The 25276-nt window shown below is 42.6% G+C and overlaps 1 protein-coding gene across 3 annotated transcripts in view; it reads left to right on the top strand.

Moving 5' to 3' along the window:
* LOC308113982 (cytohesin-3) overlaps positions 1 to 25276 on the top strand; it is a 35764-nt gene that overhangs the window by 5593 nt on the left and 4895 nt on the right. For 2 of the 3 annotated variants that reach the window (XR_013935584.1, XM_080470584.1), the window contains exons 2-10: positions 9987 to 10069; positions 10229 to 10293; positions 12251 to 12317; positions 12473 to 12591; positions 14407 to 14487; positions 14564 to 14676; positions 17823 to 17971; positions 18227 to 18338; positions 23209 to 23285. Coding sequence is in view for 2 of the 3 variants with exons in the window: in XM_080470584.1 (XP_080326710.1) it covers positions 9987 to 10069; positions 10229 to 10293; positions 12251 to 12317; positions 12473 to 12591; positions 14407 to 14487; positions 14564 to 14676; positions 17823 to 17971; positions 18227 to 18338; positions 23209 to 23285 (866 nt within the window). In the remaining variant the exon portion in view is untranslated. Of the gene's footprint in view, positions 1 to 9986; positions 10091 to 10228; positions 10294 to 12250; positions 12318 to 12472; positions 12592 to 14406; positions 14488 to 14563; positions 14677 to 17822; positions 17972 to 18226; positions 18339 to 23208; positions 23286 to 25276 lie in introns of all 3 variants that reach the window. The other variant, XM_080470585.1, reaches the window with a different exon arrangement.

Below are 25276 nucleotides of genomic sequence, written 5' to 3'. Positions count from 1 at the left end.
TGCTGAATAGTTTCACGGAGACGAATTAGAGCTCAAACATCTGTTTCTCTCTTCGTCTGCATGTTTTATCTTTCAGTCTGATCGCCTGAGACTCTTCATACGTCATAAACATTTCAACTGAAACAGGTACTGCACTGTATCATGGAATCATAGTAACTCAGCATTGATTGAATTTAGACATTTAGCGGTTCTTTGGCTGTTGGTTTCCACCAGTCATGAAATATTAATACAAAGATTAAAAGTGCTATTTTTAGTATTTGTTACTATTTCAAAGTTCTAAACCCAAAATAATCTACATTCACACATATTGGGAGTGTCTGCAAGATTGAACGCATAAGGTAAATACTACATTTACAAATAATGTTTTGAAATCTGTGTGACATTTGCCAGTAGTGCGGTAACTGTGGCTCAGTTCGGTCGAGGGAAAAATAAAACTGTGAATCTCAAAAAGGGCTTTGAGGTGGTGAAAATGTGCTCAATAAGTAGAATCTATTTACCGATAGATGATCCAGTACATAATAAGACTCGAACAGCAGCAGTGGTCGTAGTGGAGATCAGTGATGCAGGAGAGAAACATCACATTAGTGAATGAGTTGGTGAAAACGTACACGATGAAGGCTGCAGAAATCCTGCAATGTTTTCACACAGAAAAGTCACTGACAGGATAAGCCCATTGAAATGCAAACGTACATTGAATATTTTATTAAAGTGTTGCTGAAGGTTATTCGTATCATCAAATCAATGGCATGTCCATTCTACGATCAGATCACCTGCAAAATGGTGAAAAAGTGACCCAAATCTCACATATTTCACTATTTCTGGTGCCACTGTTTGTTGACCTGGATGTAGAAAACCCCTTTTGGTATTAAAAGCTTGGAGCTGGATGTAACTCACTCTACCTAACGACCTACGGCAGCCAGAAAGAAAAAGTCTGGTAGGTTTCTGCAAATGTGTGTTTTGCACATGTCGACTCGGACATAAAAGATGTGCTAAAACGTGCGCTTAATGATCGGGCTGGTTGACCCAGTAGGCTGGCCGAGCTGTTTACAGGCTTATGGGGAGATTTAGAAAGAACAGAAATTCATTTTGCCTGCCAAGATTATGGGTTTCTGTGGTGCAACACTAGAAGATTAAACACACAGGACGTTACGCCACATGTAACACGACCAGCACACAAACAAGAGGGCGGCGGCGGCGCTTGATGTGCACGGAGTCGAAACAAACTGCAGGACTGTAAGTGTTGCTGCCGGGAGCCGTAAAGAGGAGAAGCTCTTTGACGTGGGAGACAAAAGGCAAATTAAAGGAGTTTGTGGAGGAATGCGGGCAGAGAGCGGCGGAGGAGAGGCACTGCTTTCCAAGTGGAGGGAGGGAGAAGACAACCCAGAACCGGGGGTCCAGCTGACCACACAGATGGGAGAGGAGAGGGGGAGAGTTCTGCAGGCAGTGCTGCAGGCCTCACCTGTTGTTCTTGGCCTCTGATTGAATAGAAATGGAAAAGAACCGGCCAATTCTCACCGTCACTCGCTGTCAGCCTCCATCACGTACCTGGGCTTGTTGGTTGGAGCTTCACTTCACAGTAACAAACACCGAATCTTAGTTTATGATCAGAGAATTGTGACTTTGTGTTAATAATAATAAACCCATTGCAATATTTACGTGGGTTTGTCATTTGCCAAAATGTCCTCTAATGATAGAAAATGCACCTTTAATCTCACAGAACTTTAATTATTATTGAAAAAAAAACATGTTTTTTAATAGTTGTGAAAATAATGTATGGTTAACATTATATATCTATATCTCTTGATAACATTTCCTGGCAGATTTTCATTTCACTTCCTGCCTTTGGTTGAGTGTAACTTTTGTTTGGACTCGATTTGGATGAGAATGAAGCCGTTTTAAATGAAAGATCTTTGATTCAGCAGGAGGTCATGAGATATTTACCAGGATCTGTTACTGAGCCGCTGCCGTCACTTCCTGTACTTTCACACTCGGGGAGGTTTCTGCATCGTCCCTGGTCTCGTTGTGAAAATGATCCGCTGTGTTGTTCTGGGCAGCCGCCACAGGAAGTTCCTGCATCTCCGGACCGACACGAGTCCTGATCCACTCAGCAAAGTTTGATGATGATGATGATGATGATGGTTCTCTGGGTCGACCCTCAGCGGCTGAACGCCGTCACCTCCACTGGAAACATCAAAACCCACATCTATTGTGTGCAGAATGAAAAGCATCTATTACAGAGTTTGAAATTGCACGGAGGCACGATAACCATCGCAATAATGTAGGTGAGCGCGCTGGAAGCAGATGAAGGATTAGATCTTTTGTGACTTGCCAGTCGGCTGACGTCTGCAGGAAGCAGCACAGGTATCGCTCAGGAAATAAATCTGTGGGACGCATGTCGCCTCTCCGAGTTTATCATCTTATTATTGTTTTCCAGCCACGTCTGCAGGGACAGTGGGGATTCAAATCAGCTCTGAGGCTGTGGAGGTTCAGTTTCTCAATAATATTATAAAATGCTGGTGCAACATAAAGGAGCATTGGCTCTGCTCGGTGTATTCAGGTTTGTTTTGGTTTTTTTAATTTCAGAAAAAAGTCTCACGTGAGGATCAAATTAAATGAAAGCTACAAACATGTCTGCAACATGTCAGTTACATATCTGTATCAAATAAATTGTTAACTAAAAAAAAAAAAGACATTGAAAAGGAACTCAGCTGTTTTCTTGCAGTATACCTGGAAGGGGTCATATTGTGCAAAATCCACTTCCTAAAGGTTCTCCAGCAGTACTGATCGTCCCCATACCTGGACGGACGCCCCAGAAGGGAAGACAGTCTGTCCTCTCTCTCCCTGGCTTGATTCAGGTTTTAAAAAGTGTCTCGCTCCAACCAGCCAATCAGAAATCAAACCCTATATAGTGTCATCGGGGGTTTAGCCAATCCTAATCAAGGTAGGCCCTCCCTTTGACTCCTCCCACAATTAGGCAGCTCTGCTCTGGCACATGGCACCACGAGACGAAGTACTTCCTCTTCTTCCCAAGATGGGCATGTGTGGGCGGAGCCAGTCCAGCTTACACAGACACAGCAGATTCTGAATCCAGCTCCTATGATCCAATATTCAAATGAGGAAAATCAAGGAGGAGCTAGAAACTTAGAATACTGAAGATTTCTGGACCGACCAGACCAGAAGGAGGAGTTGAAACAATGGAGAACAGGAGAACTTTAAACACACCTGCCTGACAGTAGTTTTGTCTATTTAAAATCAAGTCATCCACCATGTCATAACAAAAGACATCTCACATTAGATTCCACACTGCAGGTTTATGAAGGTGTTAAAAAGCCATGTTGCACATCTTTTGGCCTAATGTGAGACACTCTGGTCCTGTGAGTGAGTAAAAATGAAAAACAATAATGAAGCACCTCCACAGCTGCTTTCTACAGGAAGACGATCAGAGGTCCACGGGGATACTTGGATTGCACTCGGCCAGTAAAAAGCCCCTCATCCTGCCTGAATGCCAGAAGAAACACCTTCCTTCTCTCCCATTCTCAGTCCAATCAAATCATCAGATTCTGGTTACTTTGGCTGCCGGCATGTGGACAGGGAAGCCCCCCTCAGATCCTGCTGGCCTCGCTCATCCAATCAAATATTGACACAGAGCTGATGCCGAGCAGATGTGTGATATAAGAGGACATTGAGAGCAGACTACCTCCCATGCATCCGAAATGCTTGAACAAATGCACTCACAGCAGGAGGCCTCCTCTCCAAAAACGTCAGATTAACGGGAGCAATCAGTGCGAGGGCTCTTCAGCTCCCCGAGCCCCAGATTCTGCCCGTGACCCCGGAGGTAGCTCAAAACTGGAAGCCATGTTGGTTCCCAAAACCTCTGCTTCTCACGCGAAGGGAATGTCTGATGCTGAATAATGAACAAGCTACAATAACGCGTGCATAATTGATATGATATGCATTGTAAATATGGTCGAGTTGAAATTCCGGGATAAAGTCATTAAGCGTGCAGAGGAGAACTGAATAGAATTAAAAGCTATTTTCATCACATCACATGAGTCACCGTTCAAGAGAATGATGACTCTTATTTCCTTTGCAAAAGTAGATTTTAATTTTTCGGGCGTTTGGTCTCTTGGCTGGAGAAACAGTGATTTGAATGCGTCATCTTGTGCGTCACATTTTTATGCGTCCTCCTGGTAACAGCGGCCGACCCCAGGCTCTCTGTTTATCTGACATCTGCCCATTTATACGTCCGTCAGTCTAAATTCTGTGTGATAGAAGGGAAGCATGTTGCACGAAAGCTACTGAAAGCTGATCGGAACTGATCGTAAAATGTAACTGGACTTTACTCCTATTTTAAATTTGACCTCTTGAGGAGTCTCAACACTCTTTACAAGATTCACCCTGTGACGCTCACACACCAGTGGTGACAGAAGATATGAAAGATGTGTCAAACCATTGAGAGACATGAGGAATGAAGTGATTTGAAAACCACCGACTCTATAAACTGGGCCACAGCTTCAATAGTGTTAGAGACACCTATTTATATAATCCTAGTCTGGTCGTCATATTGACAATCACAAGCATTTAGAACAAAGCTCTTGATGAACCAAGTTGGATTGTTATTACGGTGGCTGTCAAAATAAAAGTACCAAGTCCAGGAGAATAAGGACTGGAAGTCATGACACGACGGAAGAAACGTTGTTCTGATTAGCTCTACTGAGCATGTGCAGAAGAACTATTTCACTACAGCCATGGTGTGCATGCAGGAGCAGAGCTTCCCTCGTTTCCATGGAGACGTAGTCGGAGTGTTTTCGAAAAGTTGTATTTTCAGACTCACTGTAAACGGACACTGCGCAAGTTCTGCAGTGTCACTTGAAAACGTTGTAAACGGGGCACAACACACAACTTTGTGACCTTTTGCTGCCACCTGCAGGTGACGGATGATGAGGTTTTAAGCCACACCCCTCGGTGAGCTGAGCAGGCAGGAATCTAAATACGGATGAAGTTGAGAGGAAAATAGAGTTTCAGTCAATGTGGACAGACTCCTTGGCCTTGGATGTGTCATATTTGGAGTGAAAGAGCAAAAAAAAAAAAAAAAAGTGATGATTGGAAGGATTTATCAGCTAAAACAGCTAAACCTGATTAAAAAAAAAAAAGCCTAAATCTGCAAAAATTTGTATAACGGCTTTTCCGGTTAAAAATGGATAAAACAACCAAAGTTGTAGCACAAATGGCTGAAATGGCTTAAACGGCTAAACCTGCTCAAAAAATTTTAAGAAATAAAAGATCTCTTTTTCCTGATTAAAGTGCTTTCATTTCATAATCTCTTTGTAAATACAGCAAGGTTTTATACTTTCTTATTTTGAAATTGAAGGCGGAAAATGTTTTGCAGCTCTGGAGGAGTTTTATATGGTGGGACACACAAACACCGCTCATTTGGTTGGGAAGGTTGCAGACCTCAGTACTGCATCATACCAGACATGTGGTTTGTGTCAACGTATCGTTTTGGAATAAAGAAATACCAGAAAGGTAATATCACAGAGCCGTATGCTGGTGTGAGGGCGCGCTTTATGCCCATACATGTCGACTTCAGCGTTGCGGGATCTTCCACCCTCCGTATCGGCGCCACCCTGCTGGTGTCCCAGCGTTCCTGCTTGGTGGCTCGGTGCCAAAGGGCCTCAGCAGATAACTGTAGTGCACACACACACCGTTTCATGTACTGAGCGTGGAGTCAGTATATGCTGGAGTACATCACACTTCCTGACAGAGTCGCATTGGTTTCACAGAGCGACGGCGAGGACGAGTGTGTGGGATTAGCGCCAGCTGGCCGTGTGTGTGTGTGTGTGTGTGTGTGTGTGTGTGTGTGTGTGTGTGTGTGTGTGTGTGTGTGTGTGTGTGTGTGTGTGTGTGTGTGTGTGTGTGTGTGTGTGTGTGTAGGACCTGGGCTGTAATGCAGAGCAGGTCTTTGTCCACAGTTGGAGGGAGATTTGGGGCGGCGGGCTGCAGATTAGAGTCCAGATCCAGTAAAAGTTTTCCTTCCTTGCATGTGACACAGCAGGATTCATAACAGCCAGGCTGGGTAACACGGTTCTCTTTTTATTTTTTTAATTAATTAATAGATTTTTTAAGGCTTGTTAGAGCCCAATATGTTATAACAACGCAAACTGTTATAAAATATAATGCGATAAGACCTGAAATGTAATAACTGCCCAATAATGTAAAAAGATTTAACAATAAATTAAATGTGATCTTAATATGCTTCATGTTCATGCTTTATTTTGTACTGATGGTTGGTTGAATAGATTACAGATTATAGAAAACAGAAGATTATAAATGACTTGGGCAACAGCAATTATACATAAATACTATAAACTGTATACAGACATAGGAAAAAACAAATAGTTCTTTCAATGTTATTCAAATTGAAGCAGGTCAAGTTCAAGTCCAATCCATAAATCCTTTACTCATTTTATGATGGGGAAAAGAATATTACACTATTAGGGGAAAAATATTTAGCCTTTTTAAGTTTTTGGCTCAGCGTCTTGTTGCATTATCGACCAGTTGTTTTATTACACACATTTTTATCACGATTCGGGTCGTTGTTACATTTCAGGCTCTAACAAGGCTCATCGACTTCTAAAGTCAAAGTCTCAGTCCAAGTTTAAAAGCAGTGGATCTGGACAGATCTCCTATCAGTCACATGAATCCGTGACAACTGGGCCCAGGGCCAGGGTGAAGTGACGCTGGATTCTCATTTCTGCCTTCCTAAATCTCGAGCCATTCAGACACTTGTCCTTTTCTTTATTTTCTATTTTTTTTCAGTCCTGCACTGATTTCATCGTATTGACCCAAACGAACGCAGTAGAACTTTTCAATACAAATGTTGACGGTTTGTCGAAGCCTTCCCGGCACCGGTTTAAAGACTATTAAATCCTTTGCTTTCAGTGGGTGGTCGATGACAGTTGTTAGTTTTGGGTGTGAGGAGATGCAGAGGATTTAGTCCTCAAAGTAGATTTTGAGGGATTTCGTTTTTTAAGGGGGGGAAATGACTGGAGCCCCTGGTTGCGTGCGTCGGCACACATGCGGCAGCTTAAAACCCCCGGACCCTCCAAAGCCGCCCCGTCGATCCGGCGCTCCCGGATCCTGGATTTCTCTGAGGAGTCTAGTGAAGCGACAGCCTCACAAACTGCAGCTTCTGCTCCGTCTAACGCTCCAAGGTCTTCTGTTTACTATGAAGCAGTGACTCACACTTTAATTGATTTTGATGGATTATCATTCAAGCGCAGGTTTGTTTAGTTTGAGCCAATAGAAAGGCAGCGGCCAGCTTCGACCCCGTGACTGCTTCTGTCTGCTGGAGACATTAAACCCATTTCCTTTGTAACTCCAACAAGGTTGGGGGGGTGGGGGGGGGTGGCAGTGTGTTCATAATGTAATTGGTGGACAACCTCTGTAGAAGACCCTCCATCAATTAAACGAAAATATTCACATGAAGGGATTTATAGCCTCCTTTGTAACCAACGGTACGGTTTGAAACACTCTTATTGTAGAACGTAGATCCTTTTAGAACAGCCAGATCGAAGATAATGACGATATCTTTCCATTAAGTGTGTGAGATTTTTATTAAGGGGAGCATCCGCTGCTTCTCATTAGATTTGTAACGAGTCCAGATTGTAATCGTGCTCCTTGTTTCAGTTATTGGAAATCTCAATCTGCTAATGCACGACCCGAGGCTAATGAAAACATGGGACTGTCTGCTGCCTCCTCTGAGCACAAAGACGGATCCTAATATGATCCATTTTATCTTGTAGAAAAAATAATAATTTTGCAGGTGACACAATCCAAAACCAGAAATGAGCACAATGACAGTCGACTGAACGAAACACTGAAACAGAAAATGTATTTCTGTTTTGTTTGTGATCAGTGTCGCCTCAATTAATGAGTCACTTGTTAAAATCTGAGCTCAAACTTCGGGCTATTCAGTCCCAGGATGTGTCATCCTGCAGGATTCTGGGAAAAGCAGCAGGCCTGCAGGCGACATGGTGGCATGTGAGTCAAACACGTCGACATTTAGAGCGATTTCACTCCTCATCACAGGTTAAAGGCGTCGGGCCACATTCAGGGACGTAACCTTATTTTATATTTTTACTATTTCAAGAGTGGAAATTTAATACACTCGGAATCCGAGCAAGAAACAATACAAGTGTGTTTTCAAGGAGTTTCAATGATATTTTATATGTGTTTGTCCAAAAACCTTATATTCAGTACAAGTTTATTGCCCAGCTTCTCTTTGATTTTCCTCATTTGAATATTGGATCATAGGAGCCGCATTCAGAATCTGCTGTGTCTGTGTGAGCTGGAGTACTTCCTCTCGTGGTGCCATGTGTCAGAGCAGAGCCGCCTCATTGTGGGAGGAGTCAAAGGGAGGAGCCTACCTTGATTGTGATTGGCTAAACCCCTGATGACACTATATAGGGTTTGATTTCTGATTGGCTGGTTGAAGCAACACACTTTTTAAAACCTGAAACAAGCCAGGGAGAGAGAGGACAGACTGTCTTCACTTCTGGGGCGTCAGTCCAGGTTTGGGGATGATTAATACTGCTGGAGAACCTTTAGGAAGTGACTTTGACATAATATGACTCCTTTATGAAAATGTTAATTCACTTATTTTTCTTTGAGCACATCAACAAGTTCAGGTTTTCATTAAATGAAGTCTGTTAAACTGTATGTTAAATATAGACTTTTGGTGACGTACTGAAACAAAGAAAACATAGAATTAGTATTTAAAGGTTATTTACTATCATGTTTAGGTTGAAATTAATTCAACAGTCCTGTTCCAGGACACAGGAACGGTTCCTTTCAACCTTTAATTCAAGCAATTTCCAAAACATGTACATTTAAAACATTGAACCAGCCTTATTTAGCTTATTAATTGGCCGTACAGTCACACAGTCTCACAGATGTATTGCATAAACATGCAGAGGTAGCTTGAGGTTAGCGATGCTAATTACAATTTTTATTGTCTCCTGCGTTTCACATCCTGCCAGTAAAACCTCGGCCCACACAGGAAACCCCCCGGCGTTCACCTGACCCTCGCCATGGTGCTTCAGGATTACATAACCAGGGTGGGAAGCACCGTTTGTGCCACTGTTCAGTCGGTGAATAACGACGCCTGGCTGCCCCGAACGCCACTCTGTTTACGAGCTGTCAGATTAACCGTGGGTTGAATGCTTCCTCGTGAGCGGGCCGGCCTTGTTTCACTTTAATTGGCGCAGATTTTTCATCTCAGAGGGAAAATAAGTGTTTGTTTTCTTTTTTCTCCTCTGAGCAACATGTCGGCACAAACCTGCTCGTGATACTGGATGTACCATTTTCCTGTTGAGTTGTTCGCCTTCGCCAGCCTAATGAACCCCCCCCAAAAAATGAAGTGAAATCATGAAGATTAAGAGAGAGAAAACAGAGCGACTCATCCGGCCCTGTTCTGCCCTGAGCGCTGAAACACCCACAGCCAAGACATCGGGGTTGTAGGCTGTGTTAAATTGTCAAATTCACATTTAATGGAAGAAAACTTAATCTGGATTGGCTTTATTAATAGAATATTCCCCTGAGCCAAATGGAGAAGGGAGGAAGGGGCAAACACTTTCAAGTGGAATAATTAAGCGTTCGCCTTCTCTTGTTTCTGGAGTTGATTAAGACGAACATGCAGGCTCTTTCAATCTGCAGGCGACAGAGACACTCACAGCAGCTCCCGTCTTTTCACCGCATCCGATGGGTTAATCTTGAAGCTAATATTCCATCTCCACTAGATTAGATTTAGAGCTCTGTTCTGTTTTAATTTTTTTTTTTGTTCTCCTCATCATTTTGCAATCCCATCACTTGACCCGTGATCTTTTTCTCTGCCGTGCAGGAAGCAGCCGGAGCTGAGTGGAAACTCATTTGTACTCGAGTGTGAGACTGAAGGGCTGCTGTGTTTTCTCCATCATGTGTTTCAGTTCCTGAGGATCTGTCCCTGGAGGAGAGGGATGAGCTCTCAAACATCCGACGGAGGAAGAGAGAGCTGCTCGACGATATCGAGGTGTGACATATACAGTAACTCGTAAGCTGAGGAGCTGACAGCGCCTGTGTTTATTACAGTATTTTGATATTGATGCGACCAGCCTCCTCATGTTTTGTCTCGTTTGCTCTTCGCCCCATCTCATGCTTCACACCCTGTTGTCTTCTCTCGCCCTCTCAGAGGTTGAAGTTTGAGATTGCAGAAGTCATGACGGAGATCGAGCAGCTGACGTGTGTTGGAGAAAGGTAAAAGAGGCTTCACATACGTTGGTGCAGTTTCAGGCGACGGTCCTTCCACTGCACCTCCTCTTTACACTTTCGTTATCCGTCGCTCTGCTGACGGCTCTGTCTGGACTTGTTTTCATATTTCTGTTAAATCACTTGGAGCTTTTTCCAGTAAAAAAGTTTGTTTCAAAAGCGGCGACCTGTCCCAAAGAGTCTCCACACAATCGTCCATCCATCCATTCATTTTCTTCCGCTTATCCGTTTCCGGGTCGCGGGGGTGGCAGTCCTCTGCCACCCAGATCACAGCGCACCAATTAAGAACCTTCCTGCGGGTGGCGAGCCCATGGGAAGTTGGCGGCCGTCGTGGCCACATGATCATAAAGGTTCATTTTATTAGTGGTCGTGTAGAGTTCAAGACACAGTCGGTTTCTTTTAAGCCATCAGAGGTTCCTCAATCAGAGACAATATGAGAAGGTGCATTGCATTATTTATCATTTTATAATGATGAAATGTCATACTATATATGGTATTGCAATATATTATATATCAAAAATATGTTGCATATGTCTCACACCATCGTCAGTATTTCATCATCTGGTGTTGTATCTCATATTGTATTTTATACAATATTGCAAGGCATCATAATGTTGGTATATTGTTTGTCATATCGTCCTTTATATCTTATAGCAGTGATTCCCAACCAAGGGAACCTGATTTTAACGGGTTATATTTCTTTATGTTTTAAAGTGAGGTGAGTCTGAATTTCATTCACTTTTGTCACAAAACTACTCAGTTTAATTATTTATATTTGAAGTGTATCACTCTTTCATGAATTTAAAAAGAATATAAAATAAAAAAGAAATACATATATAAAGTGTCGGTAATCTGCAAAAAAGGTAAACTTACGTTGTGAGCTGCAGGAGAAAGAATGGCAACGTGTCAGGATGAAGAGAACGATGAATCTGTTGAAAAGAAAAATAGTTTTAGATAGAAAATGGAAGCGATGTTTATCATATCATATCATATCGTATCATATCATATCATATATTGTGTATGATATATCACAGTTATTTGTTTACCATAATACACATTGTATCACATATTGTATTTTTGATGGTATATCATATCTAGTATTCGTCTCTATTGCATTCCATATTCTACCATGTATCACATATCCATGTATTGTCATATTATATCACTCATCATCCATCCATCCATCCATCCATCCATCCATCCATCCATCCATCCATCCATCTTCTATTCTGCTTTATCTTGTTCAGGCTCGTGTCATATATCGTATTACATATTATATTGTGCTGAATTTTATTATGGATCGTACATTTCATCATATGATTTATACTGTATCTTTTCTTCATGTATTGTATCATACTTCAATCTATTCTAATCTATAGTACTGTAATAATTGAAATACTTCACTTATTTTCCTTCAGTCATAAATAGTTTTCTGTGTTTAACACATGTGGATTAAGCAAATATGACATTATATAGTAACTTTCAATGGAGTTCTGACCCCAAACTTATCAACCTGGAGAGTTTGTGTGGGTATGTTATCAAACATTCTGTCAGGTGTGTTATTGACACGGGGATGTATGATAACAGGTCGATTGTGTAAAACTAACATTTTCAGACGTTACAGTGTATGACGCTGTATAAATCAATCAGCCACGTTCTCCTTAGATTAATCCTTGTCGTGTTCACGGTGTGTGTGATTAACACCCTGTGCGTTTGTGTCGCCTGCATTACAGAAGTCTGATGTCTGCAGACTGTTTTGTGTGTGTACTCCATGTTTTCAGATTAGATTCCAGCGTGAACAGACATGTCTGTAATCAGGGCAGCTGTAGCGGGAAATAATCTCCTGGGTACATTTTCCCGTCTGATTTGTCTGAATACGATTGTCAGTGTTGCTCCTGAGTGAATGCAGCACGTCTCCCTCCTAAACCTGTGGTTTGTGTTTCAGTAAAACGTCACAGAGGAACAAACAAATCGCAATGGGCAGGAAGAAATTCAACATGGATCCTAAAAAGGTATCGTGATTTCTTCAAGGCCGCAGGGCAGCACGGCTGAAATTGAAATAAATGTTTGTTTGAGCGCCAGCGATGAGAGCGATCCTCTCTCTGCTGAGTCATTTCCCATCATACATCTGTGATTGTCGTCTCGCTCTCTCGTCTTTCTTCTCCAGGGAATCCAGTTCCTGCTGGAGAACGACCTCCTCCAACACAACCCCGAAGACATCGCTCAGTTCCTCTACAAAGGCGAGGGGCTCAACAAGACGGTCATCGGGGACTATTTAGGCGAGCGGTGAGAAAGAACAAGTCCTCCTTACATGAGATTTACCCTCCCCTCCCCTCCCCTCCCCTTCTCGTGATTAAAAAAGGAAATTATGGACTGGATTTACTGATTAAAGAGCGGGAACATGATTGACCCCCCCCCCCCCCCCCCCCCCCCCCCCCCGTGTGGGTGTCTTGTCACAGTCCAGCCTTGTGGACTTATAGCTGGTAATAAAACGACCATCCAATCCTCTCACATCTCAGGTCAGACTGCCGGGTAATGAAAAAAAAAAAGTCTGGTGAGATGGATGGAGTCTTCTCTGGGTTAAATCTGCTGAACGAGACGGAGGCGAAAGACGGTGAATCAAAACAAAGAGAATTGATCTGTAAGAAGATGAACGTCAGAGTTTGTAGCACAAGAGACTCGGAAAGTGTTTTATTCAAATCCACCAAAGCGAGTAAAACATATTCTCGTCCTCTGGAACGCATCAAACCAGCAGCATTCGTGGTGGCGTGTTGTGAAAAATACACATTTCATCAGGAAGCAGGAAGAGAAGCTTGTCAGACACGAGCCGTGACTGATGGATGATATTTGAGAGGTGATTGAACAACAATCAGCAGGCGGGCCCACAAAATGTCACTTGAAGATATAGAAAATACAAATCTCAAAGACTTCTCAGTGCAGTTGCGTTTGACGCAGTCAAGACGTGTCATTTTAACCCTTTCACGACCGGACCGACTGGCAATTGTTTTGGTTTTATGGCAGCGAGCAAACACTTTTGCTCCTTTTTTCAAAATGATTTCACCTTTCATTGTTTGGCAGTTCTTCGATTTGACTGCGTGTGACTCGCTGTTGAATGCAGTCTGTGATTGGACGGTCCGCAGAATTAACTGTCCAGCAACCGAAAAAGGAATTGGCTGAAGCCTGTGGCTTTTTCCGGCGATCCTGTACCATCGGAGGATTACTACAAACAAAGATCATCAATCAAATACGAAACGAAATTTTTGACTCTTTAAAGTCCCTGCAACGACAGGTTTTTGGTACTTTTGCTCAAAATGCAGTAAAAGTGGGCCCATCAAGGAAATCACCTCCTAATACACTCAGCTTTCTGACTTTAGAAGAGCTGCTGCTGTTACAGCTGCAGCCAGATGTGGAGCTGCGCCGACTGAATCAATCAAACACCCTCATGCGTTCAAACACCTGAAACGAGGCAGAAGGTCGGGGACCGGGGAGCCAACAGGCTTCATTCATAGAAGATCATGAAAGAGGCCACCTACCCACTCACATCACACTAATCACAGGCTGTGGGTTTATCCTCGGTAATTTTCACTAATTAAGCAGAGACGTATCATTACATGCTGAGCAGATAGAGAGATGAAGGGAGGAGGTGGAGGTTGTGGAAGAGAAAAACAACCAGGGGGAAGATTAGCTCCTCGTTCGCTGCTCGGTTTGTTTCGCCACATGCACTTTGAGTTCTGGTATTTTTAAAGCTCAACAGTCACTGTTGAGCTTTTTCTGTAATAAAAGAACCTTTCAGCAATAATCCTATTTATAACTCTCATTCTGCACAGTGCGGTGTAAAAAAAAGCCAAACCCCATAAATAAACGAGAAAAAAACCCCAAGTGGGGCTAAAAATAATCCCAAGAATTTTATGGCAGAGCAATGTCATACAGAAAACACAAACCACCCGGTTTGATTTGAACAATACAAATTCAGCTTGGATTGGATTTGCTCTTTTCTCCCTCTCTTCTATTTGCAGGAGTGTTGTGACACCTCTGGATTTTCCTACTTTAAAAACAAGACGTTCTACACGCTGAGCTCTGTGTTGTGTTTGTTTCCACCAGGGACGACTTCAACATCAAGGTGCTCCAAGCGTTCGTGGAGCTGCATGAGTTTGCAGATCTGAACCTGGTCCAGGCTCTACGGTCAGCGAAACACAACGAGCAGATCCAGAGGTGTGAAAAGAACCACGTGTGAACGCTCCTTCCTCTCCTGCTGCAGGCAGTTCCTGTGGAGTTTCCGTTTACCGGGCGAAGCGCAGAAGATCGACCGTATGATGGAGGCGTTTGCCTCGCGGTACTGCCAGTGTAACCCCGGGGTCTTCCAGTCCACAGGTCAGACTCACTGAATATCAACGTTGGATTTAAATTTAAATGCCGGCTTTGACTTGAAACGAACGTTTCTGCCGTCATGACGCTGCTGATGTGGCGACGATTTCAGGTTAAAACGCAGAACTTATGTTTTGGGTGTCCGTTTACACGACGACGAAGCTCGAAAGAACTGAAAACCTTTTGAGAATCGCTCCCCAGCGGAACTTTTTAAAAAAACGGTCTGACTCCATCTCCATGGAAACGGGCAACCACAACATTTTCTGGAATCACTTTCATAGCGTCGCATATCTGTAAAAGGGGTCAATTTATGGAACAATATAGACAAGGAAGCAATAGAATCTAAATCACATGCATGATTTAAAAATTTTTTTTTTATTAAAAGCAGCTTATTATTACAATAGAAGGAAATGTTAGAGTATTAAAGTGTTTGTCATGTGAGAAAACTGAGTGGGAGAAGCTGTGCAAATCTCTCAGTTCTCAGTGTTTCAGCGGTTTTCAGACTGTTGCTGCGTAAGCGGGAACCTTTTCTGCCACAAAAACGTTTTCACTTGAAACTTCGTCGCGTGAACGGGAGCCTCGTTCACTCTCTATATCTTTAACCTACTTTAATCTTCTCTTGGCCTCTTCATGCTTTTACTTCATTCAGCTTCAGCAGTACTCCTTGATTACACCATAATTCTAATGATTATGATTTCATTCAACCATTAATCAACCAGAGTGATGCAATCAATTATTACTAATTTCCACTTAAATGCGACAGTTTCTGCCCGTTGGGCTACAAGTCGGGCCGGTTGACGACCGCAGGCTTATTATTGTGCACAAGGTTAAGTCCAGTGTGTGTAGTCAACGAGAAGTAAAGTCTAATGTGCTAACAAAATACCGCCCACGGCTGGATGTATGAGTGATGGCCTATTTGTCTTTTTTAAATGCATCACTATCATTAAGCTCTAAGAGTTACGGTAACTACAGCTCAATATGGATTAACCAGATTACTGCGACTACAGATTGCAGTTCGCTGCGGCTGAGTAAACAACCAGCAGCAAACAGGGGTCATCTATTATTCAGGAGGACTCAACCTGGCTGAGTGATACATGGTCTGGTGATAAACAAAGCCTCCGGCTACATCTGTCAGTGAATAATTAAAGTGGTTGAGGAGCAATCCGTTGTGCACGACGCTGAACAGGTACAGGCTGTCCCATGGAGGGAGGATGATTTAGAATTCAGTGACCTTCAGGTAATTCTTCTCCTTTTTAGGCAAAGCTGAGCTCCTTCCGATGCTTTTATTAGTTTTAGAAAATATGAGATTTGTGTATAAATGTAAAGTGACTGTAAAAAGCAGCAGAGACAATCTAGTTCATGAGATGTGCCTCTTTTCTCAGTTGCCTATAAAGTCTAAAGAGCAAACTGCACTTCAGCAGGCGTGAATGTTTAAGTGAGACAGTTGTTGTGGGTGCAGGGTGGAGCATCAACACAAGGGCAAACACACAACGTGATCACAGACCTTTAATCACCACAAGCAGGAGAAGGTGGAGAGTCTCTGTGCTCGCTGTCATTCCTCTCCCGCCGCTGAACAGAGCTGCTGTGATGAAGAGGAGCAGGGAGATAATGCAGGACGGGCAAAGTGTGTCAGTGAGAGCAGACAGAGAATGAATGATTCATTTACAGGCAGCCACTGACCCGTGTGAGTCTGAACATTAACACGCAGCCGAGGGACTCGAAACTCATCTCACACACACACACACACACACACACACACACACACACACACACACACACACACACACACACACACACACACACACACACACACACCACCTTCTTGCATACTTTCTTTAATAGTCTGGAAGATTGGGGAAAAGTGATTTATGAGAAGCATCTTGACAGTCAAGAACGATTCCTTTAAAAATGTATTTGCAAATGCATTAGATCACAAAAATGTAAATTATATTGAAACAAAAAATATAACAATAATATCAATAATAATATTCATTATTATTATTTTTTATTATATTACTTCCATATAATGATTAATTTCAATTATTCACTTAATTTTATTATAAATAAATAAATAAATAATGTAGTAGAAATAATTTTGTTAAATTGAATATAATAAATAACAAAATGTGTTTGGATATGATACCGTTTCTTTTTCAGCGATAATTAAGGAAAGATGGTTTTAACCTGCCATGTTTCCACCATCGTTTCCTCTTAAGTGTCGCTTAAACTTGAAAAAATGTCATAAAGTTAATAAACAACAAAATGAAAATACAGCAATGTGACTGGATACATTTCAAATAGCTTAACAGCAACACACTAATGAAAAGAAACACAAAGGGGATAGCTTCAAGGTATTGATTATATGATGAAGTTAAGATTATTGCTAACAACCTGTGATGGACTGGTTGTCTGTTACAGACAGTGAGCTGGAATCGGCGCCACCTTGAACTGGATTAAGTACAGAATATGGATTGGCTGATAGAATGAAGTGCAACTGTCTAGAAAAACATTTTCACTTTTCTCCTGGTGAAAATGTCGACAGTATTGAGATTGAGATTTAAATTTTTTTTAAACATTTTGTCTGTTATCTGTGACATTTGGATTTGAATTGCAAATGAGAAAAACTTAAACATGGCTCCAAAACGCTGAAGGTCATCTATTTATTGTGCCACAGGAGCTGGAGCTTATCTCTGGATGAAAGGCAGGGCAACAAATCATCAACACAGACAGACAATTAAGTTAATATAACAAGCATGTTTATGGAATGTGGGATCTGGAGAAAAAACATGTCTGCACATGAATAACATGCAACTAAAACCCTGATCCTGGATCCCGGACTGTCATTATGTGAGCTGCTAATCACCTGAACCACTCTGCTGTTTGTCCTAAAAAACTAAATCTCACTATATGCTGACGACATCCACTTATATGCTCTGAGATATGAACATGTTACGCCATCCATACAAACTAAAACGTAGAGCATGGTAGAATACAAATCAAATGAAAGAAACCAAATCGCCACGTTCAGAGTGACTCTGGTTGAGAAAAAGTGGCAGGTAGATCGTTTCAGTGTCTCTGATGTGGGGGAGTGTGTTTCTGGATGACACGACAGACGTGTGTAAAGCATGTGATTCTCTCCCTGTTGCTGTCAGATACCTGCTACGTGTTATCATTCGCCATCATCATGCTGAACACCAGCCTGCACAACCCCAACGTCAGAGACAAGCCCCCCGTGGAACGCTTCATCTCCATGAACAGAGGCATCAATGAGGGGGGGGATCTGCCAGAGGAGCTTCTCAGGGTGGGGACTCGCCTGTAATGACTGTGTGTGTGTGTGTGTGTGTGTGTGTGTGTGTGTGTGTGTGTGTGTGTGTGTGTGTGTGTGTGTGTGTGTGTGTGTGTGTGTGTGTGTGTGTGTGTGTGTGTGTGTGTGTGTGTGTGTGTGTGTGTGTGTGTGTGTGATGAATGATCTCCGTGATGGCACTGTCCTACGCGCTCCATACGAATTAGGCTTTTCCTGTGTGATTAATGGCCCCGCCTCTCTTCTGTCCTACAGAACCTTTACGACAGCATCAAGAACGAGCCCTTCAAAATCCCGGAGGACGACGGGAACGACTTGACGCACACGTTCTTCAACCCGGATAGAGAGGGCTGGCTCTTAAAGCTTGGTATGTCGCACACAGAGAAACCTTTGATTGATTCATAAAGACAAGTCATCAATAGGACTGGAATGAGAAGTGGTTTTCACCAACTGTTTGATGTGGGATCTGACGGCCGACAGCTGATGGGCAACAATGGTGGAATTATCCTGATCAATGCTGATGATAAACGTCGATTAGCCTCAGAAGAATTATACATTAATTTGCTATTCCTCAGTTTTTACAAATAGGAATCCCTGCAAAGTTCATATAATTGATTTTGCTACTTTAAATGATGAATCATTCCTGATGATTAATTTTCTTGGTACAACCGCTTTCATTAACCCTCCATTTATTCATTTTAAGAACCAGTATTAAAACGAGTCCTAACCTTTAGCTACTTAGCGATACCAAGTACTGATATGAGTACTTGTTAAATGCCAGTAACCTCACAGTAATTTATACTCCATATACAAATGACATGTGAAGGCTATCCGTCACCGTGAACGACCTCTGTACAGCCTTGCATTACAGTACACAGTATCGGACCAGAGTCCTGATACTGGTATCGGTATCGGTGCATCCCTAAATAACATGAATAAATGAGGAGTGAAAAAGGAAAGAAGCTCAGTGTAGGTCTCCCAGCAGACTGAACCTATAGCAGCCGAACAAAAAATGGTCCAAGAGCCAGTTTAATTTTAAGCTTCATGAAATAGGAACATTTAACGTTAAAGGTAGAGATTGTGTTAGCCTCTCAAAAGGCTCCTTCACACGGCAGGAAAATGTGACCCAATTCTGATTTTTTTGCTCACAAGTGACCCACATCTGACCCAGGCCTCGGTCTTATGTGGAACCAATCCAGATATTTTTCTGCATGCGACCCCTTCGTCATTAACGTGTGACTGAGATCACTGATGAGTAGCTCATTGTGATTAGATTCTGTTGCTCGTATTTAACAACCACTTAAAAATGAATCTACGTGCTGACCAGCGTTGCCAGATATGGCAGGTATCCCCCAATTGGGGAGCCAAATTTTCTTACCTTTTAACTTTGTTTATTTCATGCGTGCGTGTGTTTATGGAGTGTTTATTTGTTACACATATAATAGTTTTACAGTTTGAACATGATTCCTACACAGGCTGACATTTAGGCTGGAAACAGTGAGTCACATCTGGCAACCCTGGTGCTCACCGGCGTGGCATCCATATTTACTTCTGTCAGCACCGTCTTCTGCGCTCTGGAGCCTGAAAACGTCAGGTCCGATCAGGTTCACGCTGCAGTCTGATACAGCTCGAGTTTAAAACGTGAACAATCAGGCAAAAGAATCGGACCCCAGCTAAAAATGGTAATTGCAGTGTGAACGTAGCCTGACTGAAACTGTGAGCTCCATCTACATGAGAGCACTCTGATGGCTGAAAGCGCTGCCCCCCCATTAGAAACCTCCAGTAAACGTCACTCAGAGACTGAAGGGTCCTGCTGGGATGATATGGAAATAACGTCTCATTAAGATACGATTAAGTCTAGTTATTAAGAGCGTCATAAGCTAGAAATCAAAAGATGGCTGCTCTCAACCGTTGGCTCTGGTGCTGTCAGGTGAAGAGATTTGCCCTGGAATCATTTTTGCCCAGATAACTGCCGGCCTTCATGCTTGATGCGTTTTCGAGGAGAATTGGGATGAAGCTGCAAAGTGTCTTTTCTGTCTTTGTATGTCAGCTTTGATCTGCTCTCCTTGTCTCCTCTCCTTTACTACCCTCTCTTCACGAGCTCGTCATCACTCTTCTATGATTGCTGTCTTTTCCCAGTTGTTCTGTGTTTTCCATTTCTTACTCTGTCCTTATTTTTTTTCCACCCTCTGTTCTGTTCTTTTATTCTGTTTTGTGGCTCTTCACTCTTAAATCTCTGTGTTAGGAGGTAGGTGACGCTTCTTCCTCCTCCGTGCTCCCAGTCCATCGGCTGACATTAACTCTTTAAGTGCTACCGGTCTCTAAACATGCTATTCACCACGTATTTGCACTCGAAGTGGGGAAATAAGTTATTGAACACTGTCAGGTGGTGGGTTCTTTTCCTTCACATGCTCGAGCTGTTAACAGTCAGGGGTCACGCTCATGCTGCATGGTGATTGGCTGCATAATCTTCATGGCTTTGAAGGAGGCTGGATGATCGTTGGCGCAAACGCAGAGCGCCTTCACCTGAACGCTCGCCGTCCTCAGACCACAGCCACCCGATATGTCCGCTTCTTCACCCGTCGTTCTTCAGCATCACAAGCAAACAAATTAAAGGGTGTTTTTGTGGGACGAAGAAAGTTTTCGGGATCTTTTCGATTCATGGTGAATTCTCACTCATCGATTTGTGTTTACATCTGCTGTCTTATTTCTCTGCAGCTGGAACATTGAATTTAGTTTCAACAGGCTGGAAACTTTACTTTTTTAGTCTTTTTCATGGAACCATGTGCATCTCATTCTATTTCGTTTCATTGCCTGATTTAATTTTGTCAGTCAAAGGTTAAAGGTCAGGATCACTGTGATGCCATGCGTCCCTGAAGGTTACTTTGATTGGAGATATGATCAGGTTAAAAGTCATATTGTCATTACATTTTCTGTCTTCTACATTAAGTGTTATGCCCCGTTGACAAAACGTTTCACGAGAAAACAGGTGAACATTTCATGAAACTTTGCATTTCTGTCAAAGTACTAAGTTTACATTGATAATGGTATTCAATTGAAAATATAATAAATAAACCAGAAAACACTGTTTTTAGTCCTTTATGATTCTGGTACTTTAAACATATAGTAGCGCTCAATAGCATATAGATAAACTTTGATCAAATTCAATGAGATTTTTATTGAATTTTGATTCTTCTCAAACTTGAAATGTGTCAGATTTTTGTCAGTATAACACATTTAAACGTCTATGGGCCACATATGATCCAATTAAAGTGCTGAAATAAACCGAGACAGTAATCTGAGGTTTGACATTTCACTGAATTCCCCACAAAGGGTTTGAGGAGGAAAACAACCACGACATGATAGTCATACTTTGTATTTTATAATGCATTCAACCAAGTAATTGAATCAAATCACAATCAAAAAGTGCTGCAGGCTTTGGTTTGTAGTTTTGTAAGTGACTCTGACACAAGTGTTGAGTGGAGCGGGTCACCTCACGCTGCTTTACTAAACGCATCGCTTCGGGTCGGCACGGCGGGGATGCACACCCACCGTCGAGGAGATTAGTGACCCTCGGTCCCTCTTCCTTTTTCATCCTCACTTCCTGCCCTGCAGGCCTCACTCTGTCTCTCACCGGCCCGTCATGGATTCCTGTCTCTCTGTTTGGATCACCAGCCTTTGGTCCACGTTTCACATAAACGCATTTCACTTCATCTCCATCACTCTGAACACGAATCGATGGGAGGCCTGTGCTGCTGTTTGAATGGAGCGCTCTGCTGGCATGTGTTCGGTCCGATGCGCCGCTGCTGCGAAGCTCCATCCGCTCTCATAACACGACGCCGTTAACAAGCACCGAGCCTGCTGCCGTGTCTTAGTCCATCACCGTCAAACCCCAGCAGCATGTCAAAATCTGTTGTTATTTACATATTTTACCGCAGGTTTCCCAGCCTGCAGTTGTTCTCCGGGGCAAAATAAACGAGGCACAACAGGTGCAGATGTAAAAACACACATCTCTGAGCTGACGCTAAAACAAGAATACGTATCGGTGTCCTTATCTCAACCAACAGTTTTTAGACGTGTCGCATGCCAACTAACATCTGATCCACATTTATAATCGGTGTGCAGCCAGTCATTGCATGAAGTTCAGTCTGTTCTGCATGCCCAAGGCCTAAAACAATTCAGCAAGTAACCATCTGAATTATTGAACTTGAGGAAGACAGTTTTTTTGTTGTTTTTTTCTGCCTCTGAGACAAATGATCTGATACTCCCTCTCGACACTGTCAACGTGGCGCCACAAACAAAGATGTTAATGATAAATCTGTATTTCCAACCTGAAAACCGGGCCGGTTCTTCAGTCGACGTCCAAAATAAATAATAGCTGTTACATAAGACAGCTTCTTGCTTTGAAAGTACCAAACATTGGGAGGAGTTTGAGGTTTTGTTTTCGTTGGGAGTGAAATGCTTTGACTGCCCCCAAATGTAAGTAAAGTGACATAAGTATTGCTCATAAATGAAATGATGCTGGATGTTCCTTTAGCTGCGGGCATACAATGAAAATCTGGGTCAAGTGAACATTACATATTGATTACATCAGTAACGGCTGCTTGGCGCACAATCCTTCCAGTCAGCACAGGCGCTATTAGAGCCAACACACTGACATCAGCCACATTATGTTTCTTTGATTACATAGGAAGCTCAGTCATTGCTTCACGGATGGTGTCATTCACATAAAATCTAATAATCCTCATTATCTTATGATAGAGACAGATGGAGATGTTAAGTCCCATTGTTACTCCAGCATCAGTTTCCTACAGATAGTGTTTCACATAAACTTCTGGTGCCTCTGAAATCCATGAGTAATTACAAATTTCTGTCTTATATTATGAAAATATACTTATCTGGGGGCGAGCTTGTCACATTAATTAAGGCATTCAACACTAGTTAAGTGCACTCCTGCCTTAGTTTGTGTGATAGAAATGCTGTGAATGTGTCCGGGGGGGGGGATTTTTACTGGAAGGTAACTCTGGGTTCAACTGCCTTCACAAGCCCCCCACTCGCGTGTCCCCGGAGACCGAGGGGGGGAAGCCAGAGGCACATCCAGCCTCAGATGCAGAGGGATCAGAACCAGATGTGGCACGTGGAGCTGAGGCCTCCTGCAGGATCCGGCGTTGCATGCAGGATCGTTGTCGCCTCCTCGGTTTGAGCTGAATTGTCGTGTGTGTTTTCTCCCCTCACAGGCGGCCGGGTGAAGACGTGGAAGAGAAGGTGGTTCATTCTGACTGACAACTGCCTCTACTACTTTGAATACACAACAGTAAGTGGGCAGATTGATGTGGGTGTACGTTCATCGTGATACAGAATAACGACAGAAAGGAATTTGCTTAATCTGCTTTTCAAACTGAGGGTTGGATATGAAAGTCCAGCCAGTAAACATCTAATAAAAAAACAGAATGTGGAACATTTTGGTTTCCGTTTACTTGGAATCATTGAAAAATGCAACTTTTTGAGGACGGCTCCCAAGGTGGGACTTTTAAAAAACGCCCTGTCTCCGTGGAAACGGCTTAAACACTGTTAGTTCACATGTGAGAGCAATCCAACTTCATCGTGTGCCCATAGGAATGTCTGCGTACTCGCCGTAGTTGATGTTTATAGCGTGTTGTCCTCTGGCTCTTATGTGCGGGGTTTCATTATGAAAACAACCAACAGCACCCGCTAGTGGCCCAGCATAGAATCACATAAATAAGAAAAAACTTTTCTCAAATGAAAAAGCAACAACGATGCGTTTTCGCTTGAAATGTTGTGTAAACTACAAAAAACTAAATTCATATTAAAACAGCCACAAACGTGATACTACATCATCTTACTTTCTTACGTAGCACTATATAACAATCATATATTATATTACCTTTCAATGTACATCAGTCAGTACTTTCACTTAGGGGTGATTAAATTGAATGTATTGAGTACAGTGAGTACAGTTGGACCATCTTGTGTCTCTGCAGCTAATAATTTAAATTGGATATCAAATTGAATGTAAAGCTTTCCCATCAACAATACCCATTTATTGTCATTATTAGCAGTTGTATGAGCGACACAACTCAGACAGATTCTCATCGAATGTGTAGACGGTAAATATCAAACAATTCTTTTAAGAATCTCCATTTTCTATAGTTTTGCATATTAAGGTTTAACAGCTGCGCACACAACAGTTGAAAACACACACACACACACACACACACACACACACACACACACACACACACACACACACACACACACACACACACACACACACACACACACACACACACACACACACACACGTCTCTGCCTTCCAGCTCTGCTATTTAACAGATGCAGCCCCTTTGACCTAAATGAACCTCACCCCAGCAATTAACATGAGACATTGTAGGAAACATCTGCAAAGTCTAGAACACACATCTGGTCCCACTAAGTCATAAGCCAAGTGCCCCCCCCCCCCCCCACACATACACACACACACACACACACACACACACCGACACACTCAAAAAGGCACACACACACACAGCCAGCTGTGAGCAGCTGTCCCTGGGCATTTCCTCCCCCTGCTACGTTCCCTCATTAGGAGGAAGATGACAAGCACAACACTGAGCTATTCCTCAAGGTCTGCCCCCCCCCCCCCCCCCCACACACACAAACACACACACACACACACACATCTGGCCTCAGAGACACGATGGCAACGCCGGAAGATGGAGCATGAAAAAAATGTGGGGGTTACTTCTCCCCCGGGCGCTGTACTCTCCATGACCGGGATGAATGAATGAAACTGCAGTCGCACCTTTGTTTTCCTCTCCGACGCTTCAGCCTCAGTTTAATGTAGAAATACTAGTAATTATATCATCAACACAGCAGAAAACTAAATGGAAAATTATGTAAATTATGACTGATATGAATGATTTAGGCCAATTATTGACAAAATGTTGATGAGACATTTGAGTAGATCTATTAATCAGGGAATTTACAGCTGAGACCTACAATGGTTACCAGTTGGAAAAGTCTAATTTCCTGTTTAGAGCATTCACATTTTTCACAATAACTAACTAGATCACGCTTAAACATTACCTTGTTTTTTGATTTTAACATATCTAGTAATTGTTATGACCATCACTATGAAGCTCGGTGGTTTCCAACTTAATTTCACTGAAGTGAAAAGAATCAATATCCGAATTTATGTGGAAAAAGAGAGAACAAAGCTCTGTTAAGCTCACTTATTTCTATTTAAAGATCCTCCAGTGAGGAAACAACAGAATTTTTGACCAG

This window comes from Lipophrys pholis, assembly GCF_963383615.2.
Source record: "Lipophrys pholis genome assembly, chromosome: 1".
NCBI lineage: Eukaryota > Metazoa > Chordata > Actinopteri > Blenniiformes > Blenniidae > Lipophrys > Lipophrys pholis.
This window is presented reverse-complemented; position numbering and strand designations above follow the sequence as displayed.